At 40.3% G+C, this 22704-nt stretch overlaps 1 protein-coding gene across 1 annotated transcript in view; it reads right to left on the reverse strand.

Annotated features, from left to right (window-relative positions):
- The window catches only part of LOC111825885, a 699632-nt gene extending 676934 nt beyond the window's left edge, over nt 1-22698 (reverse strand). Inside the window, exon 1 of the mRNA XM_023753412.1 lies at nt 22567-22698. Within this exon, the coding sequence (XP_023609180.1) occupies nt 22567-22599 (33 nt within the window). The 5' untranslated portion in view covers nt 22600-22698. The remainder of the gene's footprint in view (nt 1-22566) is intronic.
- Between the last annotated feature and the right edge of the window lie 6 nt (nt 22699-22704).

A 22704-nucleotide genomic window follows, 5' to 3' on the forward strand; every position in this document is an offset into this window, starting at 1 on the left:
GTCTTTTCTCCCGTCACTGCCATTTGAAGGGAACTTGTACCTAAGTAAACACAACGGAACCAAGTCTCACAGAGGCTCTGTGGCTTCCAGGTGACACCAGACACATACTTGCCTATAAGCGGCAAGCTAATTTGAAAGACCTTCCTGAATCCACTTCTGCTAAGAGCTGAAGAAGACTAGCAAAGGTCCACAACCTCAAAGCAAGAAAGCATCTTCTAATCTAAATCACTCAGGCTCTTCTATTATCCATATACCTTGGGCACTGCCCCAAGGGCATGCTGCACCAAAGTGCAGGACACTACCCCTCCTGCTTCACAAGCAACTGAACGTGGAGGCCAGGTAATTAATTTATCTATTACTTGCACCTCTGAGAACTGTGTGGTGGAGAGGAGAAAAAGGGGAGGGGAGAAAAAGGGCAGTACTTCCTTAGCTAGTAATGTACAGATAACTGCAGAATACCATAACTGATTTCCGTTCCTTTGTGCACACAGGAATATTTAGTTAATCAATGTACTGTAACAAAACAAGCCTCTGGTGTACTTTTGGAAAGATGGAATACCATTCAGAACAGGGTGATTGGAGTCTCGTCACCAGTTTAGTTGATAGTGGAGATACGGGAGCCAGGGGAGTGGGAGGCAGAGTGGGGGAGGGGTGGCTCTTACATCCACAGAGCCCACGTGCCTGCCAGGGAAGTACTGACGTGCAGCTGCTGCTCACACAGAATTACTAGTCACTTTGGCCTGCAGCCTCAGACAGCTCTCTCCCTTCCCTGGAACACAGGTCAGTGCAGTCTCTCTACCATAAGCATCCCCTTCCCAAGAAAACAAGCAAGCTTGATGTTTAATACAGCTAGAACTTATCCCAGCAGTTCTAAAGATTCTTCAGTGTCAAAAGAAAAAAGAAAACAAGAAAAAACCCTCAGAAAACCTCATTACCTTTGGCTTTAAATGCTCTGGTGCGATGTAAGAGAGGAGAGATTATTCTGGGATGGATAGAAAGAAGGGCAAATTTTGGTGGTGGTGGTGGTGGTGGTGGTTGTTAACCAAAATACCCCCAGTCCTGAGGTACCAAGATAAAGGCTTCTGGCTACTGAGACATGTTTACTGGGTTACCCGGCAGTAATGACAAGACTCATTTGTTTACCAGTCATAACTTTCAGGGCTTATCAAACCTTTTACATTTTTCTTTTTTTTTTTTTTTTTTTTTAAATATATTTTATTGATTTTTCACAGAGAGGAAGGGAGAGAGATAGAGAGTTAGAAACATCGATGAGAGAGAGACATGGACAGGAACTAATTTAAGGCTGACTCAAAACATAGGTAAACAATACAAACTTAATATCACCAAAAACTTAGGACCCTTCAGTCCGCAGGCCGACGCTCCATCCACCGAGCCAAACCGGTTTCGGCAAAACCTTTTACATTTTTCAAAACTATCATGAGACTATTTTCAGTGAATTAGATTGCAGAAAAGATAGATTTTAGAGCTTAATCTTGGTATATGCTGTGAGCATTAATAGACATCACGGACAGGAACTGATTTAAGGCTGACTCAAAACATAGGTAAACAATACAAACTTAATATCACCAAAAACTTACAGAAATGAGAATGATTAAAAAATACCTAGCACAGAAAAGCAGAATGCTTTTTACACTTGTACATTATACTGTTTTATTAACTTTTACTTACAGTGCCAATTCCTTGGGATTTGAGGAGGAGGGTAGAAGAGGAATTTTGAGGAATGTAATAAAAACCAAATATCTTTGCAATGTTGGTCCTGGTGACTTGGGTGATCTGTACACTACACTTATTTCAGGATGTGTTCTATATCACAATATGTGAGGTTTTAAATCCATACATGCATCAATGTTTTATTTTCAGAAAGGGTTTGGTAGCAGATAAATTAATTATATTAAACTGTGATTCTTCTGCACAGGGGTTTGCTGTAATAAAACAAACAAAAAACCTCCTTGGCAGCCTATTTAAAAATCTAATGTACCAGAGCCACACAGCAGTTAACTGTTAGTAGATGGGGATAGGGCTGGTAATCTATGTGTTTAACAAGCTAGCCTGGAGGTGCAGATATGCAACTGGGTTTGGAAACCACTGCACAGGAACTTGTGATTCCCAACAATCTGAAACCATCCAATCCAGATTCTTCATATCTAACATGGGTGACAACGTGTTATTATTGAGAAAAGGTTTGCAGCTTTAACAACTAAAACGGTACACTCTCACCAAATTAAAAACAAAAAAACTTGGTTAAGTATCTCAGATATTTTTCCCACAATTACAATATGTAATATAATCAATAAACTACTCCTACTGGGTACCTCCATCCTGAAAATTTAAGAAAAAAAACTGGAATCAAATTACTCATCTGTGGCTACATGACATTCAGAGACATTGGCAAAAATCTCAACATGTGCTTTTCTCCAGCCCAGTCTGGAAGCCTATCACTATTCTAATTATAATTACTGTGTCATTGAGAGTCTAGATTTTTAGAGGTTAATGACATGACCAAAGTCATTTAGCTAAAAACACAAAGACAAACTGGAGCCCACAGTTTCAAACCTGAGACAAAACTCTACTACCCATCACAGGTCAGCTTCCTACTAAGGGCCTTGGAGTGTTAAATCCAATCCACATTTCCCCTTTCAAATTTATATTCTGTAGCTTCCGATAACCACATAAAGCGGGGTTGGAAGCTCCGCAGTAAACTGAATTCTGCTCTGGGGTGTGCACAGGCAACTTCAATTCAAAGACAGAGCGAGCACTACCCTGGGGTCTTTTATCTGAAAGCACAATCAGGGAGCCCGCTGGATAATTTGTTTTAGAATACCAGAGCACTTGTTTTTAAACAAAGCATTAGCCGAGGAAAGAGGTTACAACAAAAGGAATCACGGGACCAAAAGAAAAAACAAACAAAAACAAAAGGCCAAACATCAAAAATCAAGGTTGTTCCCACCCTCTTTTAAAATCTTATTTGCCAGACAAGAAAATGTTGCTAAAGAAGGTTAGCATTCAGGCCTATTTTTTTTTCCTTCCTCATTTAGGTCTTTTTAAACTTTAACATAGAGTGGGACAAAATCTTTAAAAAAAAAAAAAAAAGGGAAGGAAGGGAAAGAGGGAGGAAGGCAGGCAGACAGGCACACTTGCCTTTTCATGAATCTTCAGATCATGCAAAACTTAAGTCTGTGGATAGCTCTTGTATTTCCTCTAAATACTTTCCACTTTTAAGAGAGCCTACCAAAGACGAGAAACACATCCTCAAGAGTAGGTCAGATAACCCCAGAGGCAAGCAATGTTAGTTTCTTAAATACCTACCACCTCCTCCCTAGGGCAAAATTACTCAGAAGCTAGCTATTTTAATTTAGTTCATCCACAGGAGTGACACAAATTAAATTTATAAATTTTTAGTTCAGTTAAATTTTTTTAATGGAAGCAATACAGTGCAGTGGGAAAAGCAGCGACCTATATATTAGGAAACCTGGGTTGTCCTACCACTAACTCACTAGGTCATACAGAACAGTTATATAACATAACTTTCTAGATCTCTGTTTTCTCAGGTATAATAAGGTGACAGCCTAAGGCAGCGGTTCTCAACCTGTGGGTCACGACCCCTTTGGCGGCCGAACGACCCTTTCACAGGGGTCGCCTAAGACCATCCTGCATATCAGATATTTACATTACGATTCATAACAGTAGCAACATTACAGTTATGAAGTAGCAACGAAAATAATTTTATGGTTGGGTCACAACATGAGGAACTGTATTTAAAGGGCCAGAAGGTTGAGCACCACTGGCCTAAGGAATGTGTTATCACCATAGGGGGGGGGGGGGGGGTTAAGAAAGGTGTAAAAGCCCCATTAAAACTATATCACAATAAAATTCTTAAGTATTTATTTAGTTCTATGATGCAGTGGTTCAGGTCAGGCTCTGAAGCAAGAATGTATGGGCTCCACCACTCTCATGCTGTGTGACCTTGGGCATGAACTCTGCAGCTGTTCCCTCTCCTACAAAATGAGGATCCGTACCTATTTCACAGGAACACTGTCTGATGATTACGATTTAAGCAGTTAAAATAGTACCTGGCACACAGCAAGGACCACGTTAATGCTAGTTCTCATTATTATTATCAAATACATCAACACTGAGCTGACAAAGTTGACAAATAAAGAATTAAGTATTTGTATGTCTTTTCTAATCAAAGGAGAGAGAAACAGAAATTATAACTCTACATGAGTTTTTGTGCAATCTTCACTTCTATGACCCCTCAGAAGACTCTGTCCTTATTCCTAAACCTGTTCATTTGGGCAGGTACACAGGTACTGGATTCTATTCACACACAGTCCCTGAGGACCCAGCAAGAAAACCTAAGCTGGAAAAAGAAAGTGTTCTCATCCTTTGAAAAACAATAACAAAAAAAATCTCATTTCCCACCCACCCTTTGACACCCTGGCATCAAAATCCATGTTTGAAATCCAAAGGCTGATAAAACAATATACACTTGCTTTTTATTTTAGAGGATTCTTTTTAAAGAGCATACAGGTATAAAGAATTTTTTTACACAATGGGATTTATTTTTCCCTCTTTGACCAAAAACCATGCCTGATGAAGATGATCATCCAGCAAGGAAATCTTATCAACCACTGTTTTCTTCCTCCACTTAACCCAAAAGCTTTACGATTTATTTTTCAGTATTTTTTTCCTCAAACTTTCCATTTTCTCCCCACGAATCCATTTTATTGACTGACTGCAAACATTGTCTCTAATGCATTCCCTCTATTCCGGGATCCAATGAAATTCATCAGTGCCCAATTCCCTAACTGCTGTGGAGGACTCTGGCAGATTTAAGTTTCACTTCTGATTAAGTCTTCCCAGTGAAAGTAACCTGATAGCCTGACCCAGTGTAGAGCTCTAGAAATAAACTTCCCCTTCTGCCTTCCTTTCCCTCAAATTTATGAGCAGAAAGAAAATATCATTATTTCTCTAGCATCTTCCCTAAACTTGAACTTAAAGCTGTTATGTCTATTTCATTCTCATCATGTTAAGCTGATAATAAAATAAAATTCAACTAATTCCAAAAATCCCTGCAACTTTCAATGTCCTATCATTTAACCTCTCTTGAAGAAATATATTCATAAAAGCAGAATCAAACACTTAATTTAAGACAAATTAGGCAAAAAAACGCTTCCCACCTGCCAAACGGTTCCCTGCTGGTTCTCAACCTTGGCTGTTCTCAACCTTGGCTGCACATGAGAATCACCTGGTAATCTTTTAAAAATCCTGATTTCTGGGCCTCATCCTCCAGAAATTCTGTTTCTTTGTTATGGGGTGGGGCCACAACTAGTGATGGCGAACCTTTTGAGCTCGGCGTGTCAGCATTTTGAAAAACCCTAACTTAACTCTGGTGCCGTGTCACATATAGAAATTTTTTGATATTTGCAACCATAGTAAAACAAAGACTTATATTTTTAATATTTATTTTATATATTTAAATGCCATTGAACAAAGAAAAATCAACCAAAAAAATGAGTTCATAGGTTCGCCATCACTGGCCATTAGTAACAAAGAAATAATTTCCAGAGGATGAGGCCCAGAAACCAGGATTTTTAAAAGATTCCCAGGTGATTCTAATGTGCAGCCAAGGTTGAGAACCACTGCCCTAGAGCTTTCCTAGGGTAAGATTACAGTTTCACCACATCTTTTCTCTGTTAGACACCCCAAAGAACAATGTGACACCAGAATGTAACAGCACCCCTGCCCCACCAATGCCATTCCTTGAAACCAAGAGTTCTGTTTACCCCCGTGCCTAGAACAGTGCCTGGAACACAGAAGAAACTCAGGAACCATTGACTGAATGGATGACTGGGTGGAAGGAGTATGGGCGCTCCACATTAGGCTACCAGCATAATCAAAAGTTGGCAGTACTTATGAAAGATGTCATGGCCTTGGATGTATCCACAGAGACAACTGGCCACTCTGGTGAGAGGGCACATCTTACTGTCCATCTTACCCCATACCTTACTGATAAAGCTGTGACTCTGGCCACAGCCTTATCAACTGCCATCTAACAGCTCAGAGCCTTCCAGATGCATGTGACTCCAGGATTTTGAAATGAAACCCTGTGTCCCCTGACTTCTAAGATAATTTTATAACTGTCAGCTCATCCCTAACACTTTCAACAGGAGCTCCCAACACTTCTGAATTTCTCAGTTGCCGCTCTAATGCCTTATTCCTGGTCTCCAAAAGGCTTTGAGTACAGCTCACTGGGCATCTGAAGAAAAACTGCACACCCTCCTCCAGGCACAGTCTCTGCCCTAACTGCACAACAGAATCCCCTGGGAGTGTTTAAAAGTTCTGGTGATGGAGTGGGGGCTTCCTCTGCCCTCCCATGGGTAGGGGAACTTTTTTTTTAAGTTCCCCAAGCAATTCTGTTGTGCAGCCAAGTTTGAGAATCCCCTGCTCTAAAGCTTAACAGTTGATTTGCTTCCTCTTCAGAGCACACACTAAAAATAACCCAGTTTTAAGAAAAGCATGGTAAAGTGCTATGGTTTGTTAAAAACTGGTGGTGGGTGCATGGGTGTTGGTTATGTTATGTTTTACATTATTCCATATTCACAAAATATTTCATAGTCCTATGTACACATATACTCACATTTGTACACAAATATATCTAAAGCAAGTTCATCATACATTGGTCCTCAAAAGCACAAGTATTAAAAAGATGATTTCAGATTCCTAAGGAGTACACAGGCACTGTGGTGTTGGTGGCTTTTTCTTCGCTGGAGATGGGGGTAGGGGATCAAAACCAATTTAATTAGATCTGCTGACTTGAAAACCCTGGCCTGAATTCTGTAATAACACTCCACAGCACAGGTCTTGAAAAATGTTCCAGTCAAACTTAGTTCGGAAAGACCAAAAGGTATCTGCTTAACCAGCAATCCACCTAAAATCAGCAGTTGCCAGGGCTGAGCCAGACTGTCTGTGAAAACCTTTATATAATCAAACATTTGCAGACACAGAAGTGGGTTATGACACGACAGTAATACTCCCAAGGCTCAGCTCTAAAACTAACTTAAAATGGGGTTGAGGAGAGCATACTCCAATGAAAGTTTATCCAGGCATAAGCTCACCCCGCTCCTCTTCATCAGGAGACAGTGCAGATCCTGACATCAGACAGTCTGGGCTCAAGTCCTGACTCAACAATTTTCTAGCTACATGACCATAGGAAAATTATTTAATTTCTCTGAACCTCAGTTTCCTCATCTCTAAAATGATAATAAAAATGTTACCTACTTCAAAGGTGTCGTGAGGGCTCAATGTGACAATGCTTTGGGTACAATGGCTACCATATGCAATGAGTCCTTGATAAATGTTAACCATTATCACTGTTGTTGTTTTTGTCATTAAAATTATTACCCAAGTGGTGGTGGATTATGGCACTAAAGAACAGAGCTAGTCCCCAGTTTGTGGTTGCTGAGCACTGTAATCCTGTTATATTCTTGAAACATGTCTTTTGGGAGAGCCATACCCATAAATGGCAGAGGAGACCAAATCTGTCTCATGCCTGGAATGATGGCAGTGATGTAACATGTAAGTCTTGTTTTAAGCTGGGTGACCTTGGGGAAATTAAAAGACTTTTTTGTTTGGGAAATAAGGGCTTTGGACATTTGTTTTCAGCTGTTTTGAAATTTCTCAAATTTGCCGGGGTTTAAAAGTCAAAGTTCCTACAGGCCCTCCCCATCTCTGCCCCTCTCCTCCTCACTGGGTTGCTCTCTTCTATCCCCCATTGCCTCCTGCAGTTACTCACACATCAAGCCACTCCTTCCTCAAAGCCTCCACACTTGCTCTTCCCTTCTTTGAATGCTCTGCCCCCCACTCACCACATTTCTTGATTTCTCACTTCCTAGGGTTTCTGCTCAAATATCACCTCCTCAGAGAGGCCTCACCTAGATGAACCTCTATAAAATTGCACATATGCTAAAGGGGAGAGAGAGACATCTCACACTGCCGTCATGATTTTGTGTCAAGATGATGCAATAAACTTGCAAACAAAAATAAAACTTGCATGTATGCATATACATTACATTCCCACTATCATATCTGTACCCTGCTTTAAAAAAACTCATCATCACCCAACATATATGTATTTGTTTATGATATACAGTATGTCCTCCACCCCTGCTAGAATATAAACTCCATTAGAGCAGATATCTATTTCTCTTACAACAGTGCCTACAACAGTGCCTGCCTAGAAGTGATTGAGATTTCCTAAATGAAAGATAAGAATCCCAATACCTTTTTCTTCCCAAATAAAAACTTACCCTAATATATAAAACAGGTAATGGTGGTGTTCTGGTTGAACGAGGACAGGGCCTCCCCACAGCTGACTCAGTGTCCCTAAGGTACCTCAAACCCACTGCCCCAAATTTTTCCAAGGTCATTTCTTGCTCAGAAAGTCTCCAAGTCCATGTTATTTCTGTTAGACTCCAACAAGAAACATTAAATTTGATGAATGACTTTCCATTCTGTAATTTCACTTACTATTCACTGGCAGCTGCATAAAGTTCCCTGGAAATTCAAAGCATACCATGTCCCAAAACTGTTGCATCCCCAAATCCATATCTACAACCAAATAGAAGGCATTTCTGGATGGGGCGGGGGGGGGGGGATCCAATTCCATAAGGCAGCTGGAAGGGTGTCTCTTTCATGCCTTGTCATGTGGTCCCTGGGCCTCTGGGACCTGCCACTGAGCCTCTAAGCTGCAAAAACCTCACCACTTCTAAGGGAGTAAGGAAGAAGGATGGTGGACTCAGGAACCACGTGGAGACAGATGTTACATAATGAAGCATATAAATTTTGGTAATATGGCAGCCAACGAGCGGGTTCCTGACTCCAATATTTACTCCCTTTTTACATCTAAATGACTTCCTGGCTTAGCCTGCTTTGGGCTTACATTTAGGAAAGCAGAGGTTGAGAGAATCCTAGAGAAGAACTCTGCACAGGGCATGAACAGTTGGAAGAAACACCCCAGAGAAGCCTGTTGGCTCCAATAATGTGATGAGGTCTTCTGCACAGCTAAAAGGCCTCCTCAGAACTGCGGGGAAGATATGAAACACACTCAACAAACAAGTATATAGGATTTTTGCAAATCTTTATCATCCAGTCTAGCAGTGCTGAACTAAGCAAGAGTTATGGATTGAAAGCATGGTGACCCATCCTCTAATACAGTAATCCAACCCTTAAACTAAAGACAATTTAACGCCTTTGCATGTCCATATGTTTTCTAATGGCGCCTTTGCTGTCAGCATGCTACAGGAGTGCTTCTTGGAAGATGGAAGTAATGACAAAGCACATCGTTGGGAAGGCAATCATATGCAGTACTAACCATTTTACAATGACCATATGGGCTGTATTTCAACAATGTAATTTCCAAATCTGCCTGAGTATACATACTAGTATTCCTCTGTCCTTAATCCCGGTAAACCATACTAAAAAAAGTAAGAGTACCGATGAAATATGGGCAGCAGATGTAGCAATCTACAAGAATGTTAAAGAAACCCTCATCTGTAAACAGTAAACAGAGGGCATCCATTGCCCTGAAGTGAAAGTGACACACATCTCTACCAGTCCTCTTCACACTGTTTCCTTAATGGAAAACATCACAGCAGGGGTATTACAAACCTCAGAGGGGTAAGGAACAACACAAGGAAAAGTTAAAAATACACAGCTCCTACCTAAGTATTTACAGTCTGAGACAGGCCCTAGAGGTAATACAAAACTCCTATTTTATAAATATATCATATTCAGGTTTCAGAAATCCCTTTTAAGACCCTGCACTTAAAGGTGTGGTTCCTATTACACTAGATTTCTATAATGATAGTTAAATTTCAAAAGACATGCTTTGACTGGGGTCACCCCTATGATCACAAACTTGGATAAAAATTGAATTCTACTATATTTCCATTTTGGTTGAGCAAAAGGATATTTGTGTCCCTTGAAGTAGCTGGAGAGAGAGGAGCAAGACTACAAGTCTCAGAGCATGATGATTCCAACAAGAAACAGCCTCCTCTCTTCAAAAAGAGACTTTTCAGAGAAGTGTTTAATTTGCTTGATCTTCACATTCACAGAAGTCTTTGGAAATTTCAGGCCCAGTGAAGGCACGTGTGTGTGTGTGTGTGTGTGTGTGTGTGTGTGTGTGTCTGCTCCTCAAGAGATGGTCATCAGCCAAGTCTGAATCCTGAAGTCCTAGAGGATGAACTGTGTGGAGGCCCATCTTGGCCCAGAAGAGAGAAGGAAGGGGCTTCTCAAGTATGTATAGTACTCTAATCACAGTTTGGATTTCCGTAAGAAGCAAATCTAACAATCTGATTCGTTAGCATACTCTTTGCAGCATAAACAAACCTCTACAGGGTGAAGTGGGGGAAAAGGGAGAACAATTTGCAAATGTGTGCTGTATAATAAAAGGAAACAATAACAGAAAATAATGCACCATTTGTCAACAGGAATCTTTAAGGTAAAGATACCCAGAGAAGCAAAGAACTATTTAGTATGGTCTTTCACTAGGAAAAATAAAGAATCTACTAGCTAAAAAACAAAAAACAAATAGTAAAAAGATCTGTTTTATGTGGAATAGACTGCCAAAAGAAATGCCACTTCATAGAATAGTAAAAAAATAAAATAAAATAAATACTTAGGAAACTATAGTAAAAAAATAAGCTTATACCCATAGTGACCTGTTGAGGGGGTGCCAGTCCCTTCTCCAATTTTACACTTCTTCTCCAAGAGGCTGCTGTAAAAAAATCAGTAACATTACGTGTGTGAAAGGGTTTAGTACAGGGACTGACAAACAGTAACCCTCAATATTAGGAGCCTGAACCCTTGTCTTTGACAAAGGCTTAAAAATCCACCTGAGTAATGTGACCTGGGAAAAGGTCAGATTTCAATACAGGGAAAAGCAGTGAAAGAAACAGAAAAACCAACAATAAATAAGCTATAGGAGTGGCAGCCACCTATGTAAGCTCCACCTTTTAAAAAGAAAATAAAGAACTTACCAAAAGATGATGAGGTACTTTCCCCTCCCTAAAGCCTATTATAATACCTTTAAAAAAATCCCTTTTAACCAAGACAATTTTCAGCAGCAACAAAGAACAAATGTGGTCTACCAGAGACCCATTTGGGACTCTCTCACAAAATGAATCTATATTAAAGAGAAGAGTGGAAAGGGATGAGGAGCACAAGCTTTCAGGTCAGGTTATAAACGGCTGCATTTCCTGCCTCTCTTGTACTGACTTCGGGGGCAAGCTGACTTAACCTCTCTGAGCTTCAGTGTCTTCAACCATAAAACAGGGATATCGATTGGTTGCTCTAATGAATACAAAATTCTGAGCACAATACCTGGCACAGAGGAAGTTCTCAATACACAGTAGCTCCCTTTTCAAAAATGTCTTTTCCAGGAATTTCTGAGGAAATAATTCAACTCTAAATAAGCACTGATCAAGCACCTACTATGCATGGATTACTGAGCAAAGGAAGCAACAATTCTGAGAACCTCAACGGTGGAGAGGCTAAAGGTAGAGAACAGAGGGAAATAAAATACATTGGAAATACAGGAAGAAAACTGGCTTTTTCAAGGTTCCAGTCATACTCTTAAGTGACACACAATAAGCCATTACAGAGCATATAACCGACCAAGAGCATGTAACAGACACACAATAAGCCATTACAGAGCATGTGATAGCTCTTGAGCCTCCCACCAGATCCCAAGTAAAACATGGTCAACACTTCAAAACTCCTTTAGGCTGACCCCCCCAGATCTCAATCCACAGGAAAATCATTTTAGACAGATAAAATACTCTGAAAGCTAAGAAATAAATCATTTCTCTGATCTACTCCATATCCCAGCATTAAGACTATCAATAAATTTTACTTTGTTATTATCAACATCATCATCATCATCATCTGTGATTTTGGAAACGTGCAGATAAAATTAATTCTTGGTTGAAATATAGATAATAGGATGGCTTTACTGGATAGGTTTGAAGTCTGAATGATTCCAAGTGGAAAGACATACTGCCAAAATATTAAAAACAAATTTTAAAAAGTGATCAAGGGAGCTAGAAGCTGTGTAGATATGCTAAGTTAAAAACACAGTTTTTTACACTTTTGGGTATCATATGAAACTACTTTTTCAAAAAACAATAAGTATTTCTGTAATCATATACTCCAATATTTTAAAACAGTTATAGTCCTTCAACTGAAGGTGACCTGGAACAATCTGGCCCATTTCTATGTTAGACTAACAAAACTAATTTTAAAACAACACAACTGTCTAACACAGCAGGTTTCAACATTAAGGTGTGAAATTGCACCTCCCAGCACACAGGCTGAATTATCCCCGTGCCTCTCACCTGTAATTATCATTTGCTCTCTCCCCAGGTGGCTCTGAGCCACCATATATCATCCTCCTAGGCTCACATCTGGAAATACAAACTCCCTCTGGGGCCTCATACGCTGTGCGGGTGAGAGGGAGGACAAAAGCAAAAACTTCATGCTGGCTTAGACAACTTCTGAAAACATCTCTTCCCACACGCAGTGTAAGAGCAATCTGACAAAATTAAAACACCCTTATGTCACCACGGTTAACAATAGTATTTTTCAAATAAAAGGAGTAAATATACTTCAAGTTCCTGTAGAGGCCAGATTCTTCCATTAAGGCCAATTCCAAAAATTTAGCAAAAGATCTTTCATCAGTTGAGAGGACATAATTAGCTGTTTTGATTAAAGCATTTTCCTCCCCTGGTTAACAAGATATAACAGATGTCACCGACTTCCCTAATAACAATACAGCCCTGCATTTGGCATCTTTACAATTTTAAAACTGAACTGTCATATAGAAAAATTATAGCTAGGGTGTCTCTGTACAATTATGACTCTAAAGTGGTTATGACATGCCTGGACTCCCCAATGGAACAGATATGGAAATCATATTCCACATGCATAGCCGCAAGCCCTCCTTAGCACGCACTTGAAAACCAACCTCTGAAATCTGAATGATGCGGGCTTATTCAAATCACCACCAATTATTCCTGGAAGCACAGACCAAGTGAGGTATGCAACCTGAACAGAAAATGCAAATCTCACAGACACTTTCTTCCAGGAGCACAGAGAACACACGCAGAAAAGTGTTTTGGGAAAAGCAATGTCCAGCTTAGACCCACTCTACCAAAATCCCAACTTCCCTGCAGAGAGGAAGAATACTATACTTGATTTTAAAAAAAAAGAAAAGAAAAGAAAGAAAAAGACTCATTTTTCACAGTAAGATTCTCTTGGTGCATTTGATCCAATTTACAAAAATTCCATTTACACCAATTTTGTCAACATACCTGCCCATGGTGTAAGGAGAGACAGGCCTGCATTTTAAATGGGAGGCAGCCTCTCTGACTGAAGTTCAACTCAAACATCCTGGTTTAACAACTCCATTAATGACATCAAGCACAGATCTAAAGATTACTCAGCCCCTTTGTCAGTTGCATGTGTTATTTATAACAGAGTATATCAATCATGTCCTTCCCTTTATTATTTCCTACTTTCTGGTCCTAAGCTATTTGGTCTGCCAAATTAATACATCCCATTGCTGCTGCAAATCTAAACAAGGCTTGATAAAAGATTAATAAAATAGTTGGGTTCTCTGCAACCACATACACACCCCGAGAAATTCATCAATGTCTTTATTTGCATATCTGGCTGACTGCCCCCTGCAGCAAAAATGTAAAGCACACTGCTCAGGTATCATGCTTTATGGTTTGCATTTAATTTGGGGTGTCAATCTGCTTCTGTTTTAATTATATCCATCTTGATGTTATTACAATCTCATGAAAACTTCTTTTCATTATATGAATGACTATAAAAACATACACATGACAAAGTTATTATATATTTTCTGGTTCAGCCATAAAGATGCAAGATGGCTTAGCCAATACACCATGTGGATTTATTTAATGGTCTGAATCTTTCTGCTGCAAAAGAAAAGTTTGATTGAGTCTTCAACTCCACCATACTCCAAAGTTCACATGTTCCATATGTCCTGCTACTAAACTTGTAAGTTACTCTGAGTTTCTCTGAATTGTCAGGCTGAAGAAAATATTTCATCCAAAAAATTATGTTAAAATTTTGTCATTTTATATCCAAATAGTTATTTTAGCTTTCCATTACACATTCAAGGATGAGAAATCCTCATATCATCACCCTAATAATTTTTTCTTCTACATCCTCATTCTGGGAAGTGGGGTCTGGGTGGGGTGTTAAAATTCTTAGCAAAATTGGAAGCTTTACAATCATGGGTGCTCATTCTCATTTGTAGTATTACTTTTAAAAAAAAAAAAAACAATTTCCAACATTTCCAGTCTTTGGGAATCCTTAGTACTAATAAGAAGCAGACAATCTCCTAGTTTCATGGGATAACAGTGAGAGTCTCTAACTTCCAGCATATTCTTGAGCAGGTCAATTAACACCTCTGGGCTGTTTTCACTTGCAAAAGTAGAGGCAGAACTACATCACTAAAGACATCATCTGTACTTATAAAAGTACACTGGCCAACAATGGCTGGAGTGAAGTGGATCAAAAGACTGCTCTGAAAAAAGCTGAGTCCTAACTTTTAGGATAAACTCCTCCTAAAGATGCTCTACACACTAAGCTCAAAATTGTAATTTTCACAAGTAATCAAACTGATTACCTGATAAGAAATGAGAAAGGAGCAAACTACAATACACAGCAATGCAATAACAGTAACACGTAACAGCAAAACATAACAAATGCATGTTTGCCCTTCTGCCGCAGTGAAAGTATAACTTGAATTACATAAAATCATTTTAGAACAGCACAATCCTGGACCTTCATTATTTTGCCAACTGAACACGTGCAGAGAGAAAGGGTGGAATTTCTAGTATGTGGCTGAAAAACAAATGATAATCTAATATTCATCTATTGTTCCATCTACATCCTCATTCTCTTAGGTTTTTTTTCCTACTTAGTTTTTAACTATAGAAAACTATTCACTGAACAACATTTAGCCAGCAAGTATAAGTGAACAGAGACCCTATCTAACAAAAACAAAAAGTCTACTTCAGCACAACTTTTGAGGAATAACTGCAATACTGGACTCTTTTAATGCCTCTTTTCAAGCTCTGAAATATCACTGCCATCAGAAACTTCGTAGAAACCTTAAATGAGGTTGGTAGGTTGGTCCGGTGCTGCAGTGTAGGGCAAGTGTGGGGATAACAAGGAAAACGACATCCCTCAGGTCCCATCACAATTTGATCCTGGAATTGACTTAAATCCTGTCCCAGATTCAGAATGTTACTGCAGTTGGAAAGTATCAGATTTCAGCCATAATAACAAGAGTCACAATTTGTCTTCACAGGCTATGCTTCAGAATCTCGCCCAGGTCATTTCAAAATGCTTCAGTTAATAGCAAGCACACAGTACCTGCAATTTGAAGACTTTCTGCCAAAAATGAATCCCAGTCATTTTCCATTACTTACAAACTCTGGGCTTTCCCCTCCTCTCTTATGCCTCCATTTTACCACACTTGGATTTTCCAGGACTCTGAAGGTACCAAGGAGGTATGGCACACCTTGAGGTATAGAGGCAAGCCAAAAATGACAGTAAAGTAAAAAATATTTGTATGTAATTTGGCAATTTGTGTCATTTGTCAGGCAGATCCTAACTAGAGGTTTGGATATAAATGGGAAATCAGAATGATGAGCTGTAACAGCCCAGAAAATTGTGGCAAGCAATTTACTAACATCAGAGTCCCTCCCTCAGACTGTCAAAGTTCAAACAATGAGGTCTGAAGTGTTTAAATTGCCACATTTCATTCACAACTTCCTAAATCTATTGCCTTCTATTCACTGCATTAATAATTTTGATAGATCTACCTCAGCAAAGGAAGAGAGAGGGGAAGAAGGGAGTACAGTTGGGAGGGAGGGAAGGAAGGAGGCAGGCAGGCAGTGGGTGGGTGGGGAATCTAACTGGATTCTGAGATGAGACTGCCATTTACACTAATATGTGAAATAAACACCTGCAAAGAAGGAGCAAAACACACCATTTCAGGATACGGGTCCACTTGCAAAGGATGGAATCAGAGACCTGAAAAAGACACACAGAAGCCTGCACTTGTCTAGTCTCTTCCTAAGCAAGCAAAGGAAACCATACTATGTGAAATACACTTCTCCCCTCCTCTGTTACCAACAGCATAAACAGGGCCTACTCTTTGGATCTTACAATGATACCTACTGACTGTATACCCCTTACCCTCCAGACTGATGAGAAGAAATGAAGATCACAGCTAAGATTTTGAAGAAGGAAAACAAACTGAGGGTGTCCCAGGCTTAAATTCTTTGCCATCTTCGAGAAAAAAAAATTGGCATTCATCTATGGAACAGGTACAGATTATATAAGAAAAACAGCTCTGACCCAACTAACAATGTCCCTAAATTATTTTTGAACCTCTCCACCAAATTAATTCCTACCTTGCTCTTCCAGAATTTAATTACCTGAGTTTTCAAATCTCCCTGATTTTTTCGGAAGTTTACCAAATGAATAGCAGCTATCTTTTTTCCATCTTCTTTTTCCTATATCTGCAGAATATTGGGTTTAATCCTGACCCTGAAAGTGTTGTTGCTTAAAGAGAAAAAAACACTATGAGGCACTTTCACAAAGTTAGTGTATTAGACTACATGCAGCATAAGGTAAAATAAAATGTAAAACCACTAACCCACTGTCCTCCACTCTCTGCATGTGGATACACACACACACACACACACACACAGTCCATCAAACCCTAGCCAGTTGCTCAGTGGTTAGAGCATCGGCCTGTGGACTGAAGGGTCCCGGGTTTGATTCCTGGTCAAGGGCACATGCCTGGGTTGCAGGCTCAATCCCTGGCCCACGTCAGGGCTCATGAGGAAGGCAACCATATGGATAGCTGTCATCGTCTCCTCCTCCTCCTCCTCCTCCTCCTCCTCCTCCTCCTCCTCCTCCTCCTCCTCCTCCTCCTCCCACTGCTCCCTCCCTTCCACTCTAAAACTCAATGGAAAAATATCCTCCTGTGAGGATTTAAAAAAAAAAAAAGTGCTACAGGCATTCTGTCCAAAAGGCTTCCAAATCCTGTAGCCATTGAGACCTAAATTACTTAACTGCTGGCCTCACTTATGATTTTCTCAGCATAGGGACCTTATTTCTAATCCTATTATTCTTTAAAACGAAATAATCACAATTTTTTACAGTATATAGAACTGTTGCATCTCAGAATCTCTTCATCACTCTCAATGCTCCGTTGTGTTAGTTTGGTTTTTTTTTTAACGGAGCTTGCTCTAGGTTTGCTCTAGTTGTTGTTTTTTTAACCCTTTTCTAACTGTGAAAGCTAGAGAACAACACTCTCAGAAAGGATGAAAAGCTAATCACTAACTCTGTGATTCATTTTTTTTCAATTTACTGGTTCATTTATATTCTCTCTACTTCCAAAAAAAGAGCTGAAGTCGTTAATCTCAACAGCTAACACAAACTGTGTGGAATCATCATATCACAATCTTTTTCCTCATCTCACACAAATACTTCTGAAGTGATCTCTGTGCAGTAAAATGCTGAAATTCAGTACACACAGTAAAATATTTGAATTCATAACCAAGCACAGTATTCACACTCTTCCATTTCTGCAAACTTTCTCACCTCTTAGAACTCCTCAGATCTTAAAGTTATGCACATTTTCAGAAGTGAAATGCAGGAGGAACTGACCCATTTACCCTGCAATGCCATTCCAAACTTCCCAAGATAAAAAGTGAAAAATGCAAAAACAAAACATATCTCCACAGCTCTCCCTAGCTGAGAAACAGCAGAAAGGTTCTGACCTTTCTTGAACTAGCACTTCATACACAAACGAGCCAAAGAAACCTTTATTTTAAGGTCAGTGCCAACCCCCTTTTTCATCCAACCTTCTTTCCAGCTTGCTTAAAAAGCAACAATACACTAGAAGGGACTAAGAAAACAGGATATAACATATTGGCTAGAGCAGCCGCGGGCAAACTATGGCCCGCGGAAAAAAAAAAAAAAGACCGTACCCTTTTATGTAATGATGTTTACTTTGAATTTATATTAGTTCACACAAACACTCCATCCATGCTTTTGTTCCGGCCCTCCAGTCCAGTTTAAGAACCCATTGTGGCCCTCGAGTCAAAAAGTTTGCCCACCCCTGGGCTAGAGGCAGCTTGGTGGCATGAGAATTGGGCTGCTATCACACTGAAAGTGCTATTAATGAAAATCACTGACCAATTCTTACTTCATGGTGGGGTTGCCAACAATCAATGAAAGGGCTGACACCAGGCAGGAAAAGAGAGCAGGAGGACAAATGAACTAATCATCATTATTTACACCTTGCACTCCCCTTACCACTCCCACTTAAGCAGCAGCCTCCGCTGCAACTTCAAACTTCTGTGCCTGGTTTTCCAAGTAGTCTATCTTGGGCCCACTCTCCCTAAATTCAGAGATGACCAAGTTCCTGGAAGGGATCTATCAGATCTTTCCCAGTATCTCCCATACCAGATTATGGATTTTAATGCCAACAATAAAAGTGTCCTGTGGTCAAATAAATTTAGGAAATAAGGCACATCACATGGCCTTCTCTGATATTCAAAACTCGCATTCACATAATAAAAGACTTAATTCTGACGTTAACAAGTCACCCCTTGAATTGTGTCTAGTCCATCAAGTTCCAAAACTATTCGAGAGCAGATCACATTTTTCTGTTCTAAAACACAACCTCTGAACACCTGGCAAAGCTGTGTTCCTATCCAGCATGGGTACCTTTGCTCTAAAACTAACCTAAACCTCTCAACTAATGGATTTGGAAAATGATACTTTTAGAGAGTAACTTCCCAAAGTGACTCAACCAGTTAGGACAGCCAAGCCTGGAATTTTTCTCCACTAGTCTCCTGACCCCCTAACAAGCACTCTTGACTTCCATAATGTTGGACTTATGTCCATCAGGCCTTCCTTGCCCCCAAGCCCTAACCAAATAGCATCTTCTCACTCCTCTCTTTTCTGCACCTTCTTCACTATTCCCTCTTCTTAGAATGCTCTTTCCATCCCACATTCCTTCCCTATCTATCCAAATCCCTTCAACCTTTTAGGTTCCATCTTCTCCATGAAGCCTTCTCAAATACTTTAGCCAATGGCACTCACTACCCCATTCTCTGAAAGCCTATTGCACGTCGTTGGTATTAGGCATCCAAGTGCCTAATTTTAAAATTTTGTAGGTGCAGGACTTGTCAGCAGCTAAACTGTACACTCCTTCAAGATGCTAGATATATTTTAAGTTTCTTTGTACTCTTTCTAATACCTTGCACATATCAGGCACTCCATAAATATTCGCTGACTGATATGAGGAACATGATTAATGTTGTTTTTTTAAACAACTGAATAAATGATATTTGACCATAATAAATTTTAAAGCCTATTTAACATGGTATACTAAAAGTACAACAACTTCTGTACAGCCTATTTACACTATCGATGTGTAGCGTTTCAGGGGGAGCCCTGAAACAGAGCGAGGAAATGAAGACCACATGAAATTCTTGGTTTGATCCTGTATCCACCAGAAATGAGTCTTCCTTAGTTTTTACAAGCCTGCAGAGCTCCAGTTGGCCTCCTGTCTGCTAATCCCACCAATTTCATCTTTGCTTCCCTTGGTCAATTGTACAAAAGGAAGATGCTTTAAAAATCCAGTGCACAACAGACGGGGCGGGGGGTAATAATGATTTTGCAAAGTCAAAATTTTAGCTGCAGCACTCACATGGCTTACTAATTGAGACTACACAGAAAGGAACCCAAATAAGAACAGAAAGGCAATATTATCTGGCATATCATGGTACACTGACAGTACTGGAACCCCAACATTTTCATTATACTTTGTTAGAAGCAACTTTTTTTTTAAATGAGGCATGACATCTGGGGATATTCACTCTCAACCTGTTATTCAAAGAATATCCAAATAAACAATACCATATCCAAACGGTAATCCTGTTTCTCAAATGCCTAATGAAAAGAACACCACGATCAACTTTAGCCTCCTCACCTACCCTCTTATCTTCTATCATGAGACTCTTCACAATCACATACTTGAACTTCAGGGTGCAATTACTCAAGACAAGTGTCCCTGCAGAATATGAAACTACCTCAGCCAGTTTTACTACCTATAAAGTGTGGGCTTCTCAAACTACTCCCAAAGCTTTCATCATCTTAAATATCCAACAGTGAAAAAACAATCAGCATAAAAATGGCGTTCTCATTAGGCAAGTTTCTTACTTTTGCTCCAGCAAAAGTAAAGTCACAGTTGGACTGGAACAACTTATATCAGCACATTTCATTTTGAGTCAGGAGCCTCTTTTTTAAAGAGGGAGGCAAAAATCAATGTGTCCATCCATTAACATCCCAAGTATGCTACTCCAGTTTGCCAGCTATTGCTCTGAACTGGCATGAGATACAAGCCTAGCAGTATAAGCCAATATTTCTGGTTTCTTATCACAACACTAGCAGCAGCCTCGATGTTACATGGTGACAACTGTTTTCATTTCTAAACACAAGGCACACACAAAAAATAATATATATTTAGGGTACTCTTAGCATCTATAATAATTCTGTCACATACATTTCTATCCAACTTCATAGTTTAGTTGCCTGTTTCCTAATAAGCCCTCACATTTTATGGTGATAGTTGAGTAAATCTTCCAAAATGAGTACATACATAGGTTTTATCCACTGCACACGTATGTTTGACCATCCAGCCTGGACACAAATGTGCAGCCAACAGATCTACCTTTGTCCAGAGAACCAAACATACATTATTTTTATTCCCCACTTTGTTTTTAACCTGAAAAATTTACAGCTTTTCTACAAAAGCTGGATCTTTTACATGTGAACACTGACAGGATATTTGATGATATTAGGAAACTCGTTTATTTAGGTGTGATAATGGTACTGTGGGGGGTTTGGTGTTTTTTAAAGTCATTACCATTTCCAGATACATACAGAAATATTTACATATTTCTCATATCACATCCAGGAGGGGAGGTCGAGTACATGGGATACAGATGAAACAAGATGAGACATGAGCTGGCAGTTGGTGACCAGGGTGTTGGGTACATTGGGGTTTATCAAACTGTTCTCTCTACTTTTGTATATGTTTAAATTTTCTATAAAGTTTTAAGAAAACTTTTTTAAATGTTAGACCATTTAGACCCATACACAGATGTGTAAATTGTATTTAGATATTAAGGTGCCATAGTATTCAGCTAAAAATAACCTGGATTTTGAATTGAGAAAAGTAGCAGGAAAAAAAAGATAATCACAGCAAGAAAGGGAATGGTGTTAACAAGGCAGGGGGAGGGAAAAGGGGGTTACATTTATAGAGACCAATGACCCATACCAGCACCAAATCTGATTCATCCAGGTAAAGACTGTTTCCCCCTGACCCCTGGGCAGCCTACCTCTAACTACCCACCCTCTTCCCCAGAAGCTGGTTAGAGGGCAGCAAAATGTGCATTTGGAAATCAACACTGCAGGTACCCAAGGAATAAAGACTTATATATACACACAAAGCCAATCAGAAAGAAAAAAAGAGAGAAAAGAAAACACACACACACACACACACACACACACACACACACACACAAAAGCAAAGGGAGAGGGACAATTGGGTGACAAGCCCTTCAGATACCAGCTAGGATTTTATTCTTTCCTCCCACCAGTCGTCCCTGGTGTACCTTTTTCTGTCCTCTAACCAAATTGCTCATGTACACACATGTGCATATATATGTGCACAAATATTATAATTAACCCTTTCTGTAACAGAGCCCCATGGGGAATACAGAAAGATATTCCATCCTTTCCTCTCTGCTCTCCCCTCCTCCCTCCTTTCTCCCAACCAGGAGAAAACGCCCCCTTCCCCAGCTCCACCAGAAGAAAAAAAAAAGGCAGGGAGAGGGGACAGAGAAACCACAAAACACCGTTAGTCTCCAGTTCCGAGGACACCCAGGAAAGGTATACACTACACAGACACACACACACACAAGCACATAGGGCTCTGTCGAAAGCACACAGAGAACCGTCCACAGGCGCCCCAAACCCAGCAAAGAGACTTCCACCAGCTAAGAAGCCATGATTGGGGAGGGAGAGGAGGAAGGAGTAGGGGCAGAGCTACCCGTGGAGGGGGGCGCATTGTTGTGATGCCTGAACCCCTTTCTCCATGCCCATCTGCTGTGGAGGGGGCGCAGGGAGGGGGCGCAGGGGAAAGGCGAGCGAAAACGAGGAGACCCGGAGACCAGGCAGGGCTTGGCGATGCCCTCCTGCCGCCTGTCTGTCCGCGCCCCCAGTTCTCCCCCCAACAATAAGATCTCAGCCTAGACAGACAGACCGGCCAGAGCACAGTGGGTGAAGCTCCGGAGCCGGGCACAGCGAAATGGGGTCGTGCATAAAGGAAAGCCAGGGGGAGGGGACCCCCCTTACCTCCAGCGCTTCAAAAGTGACAAAGCTGGTCATGGCAAATCCATCAATGATGTCCTCTTCTGCCGAGGTGGACTCTCTCCGCTTCCTCCGCGGGGGTCTGGGCCGGGACGGGGCGGAGGACGGGGGCTTCCCATTGTC

The sequence above is a fragment of the Myotis lucifugus genome, unplaced genomic scaffold, assembly GCF_000147115.1.
Source record: "Myotis lucifugus unplaced genomic scaffold, Myoluc2.0 scaffold_45, whole genome shotgun sequence".
In the NCBI taxonomy this organism is placed as follows: Eukaryota; Metazoa; Chordata; class Mammalia; order Chiroptera; family Vespertilionidae; genus Myotis; species Myotis lucifugus.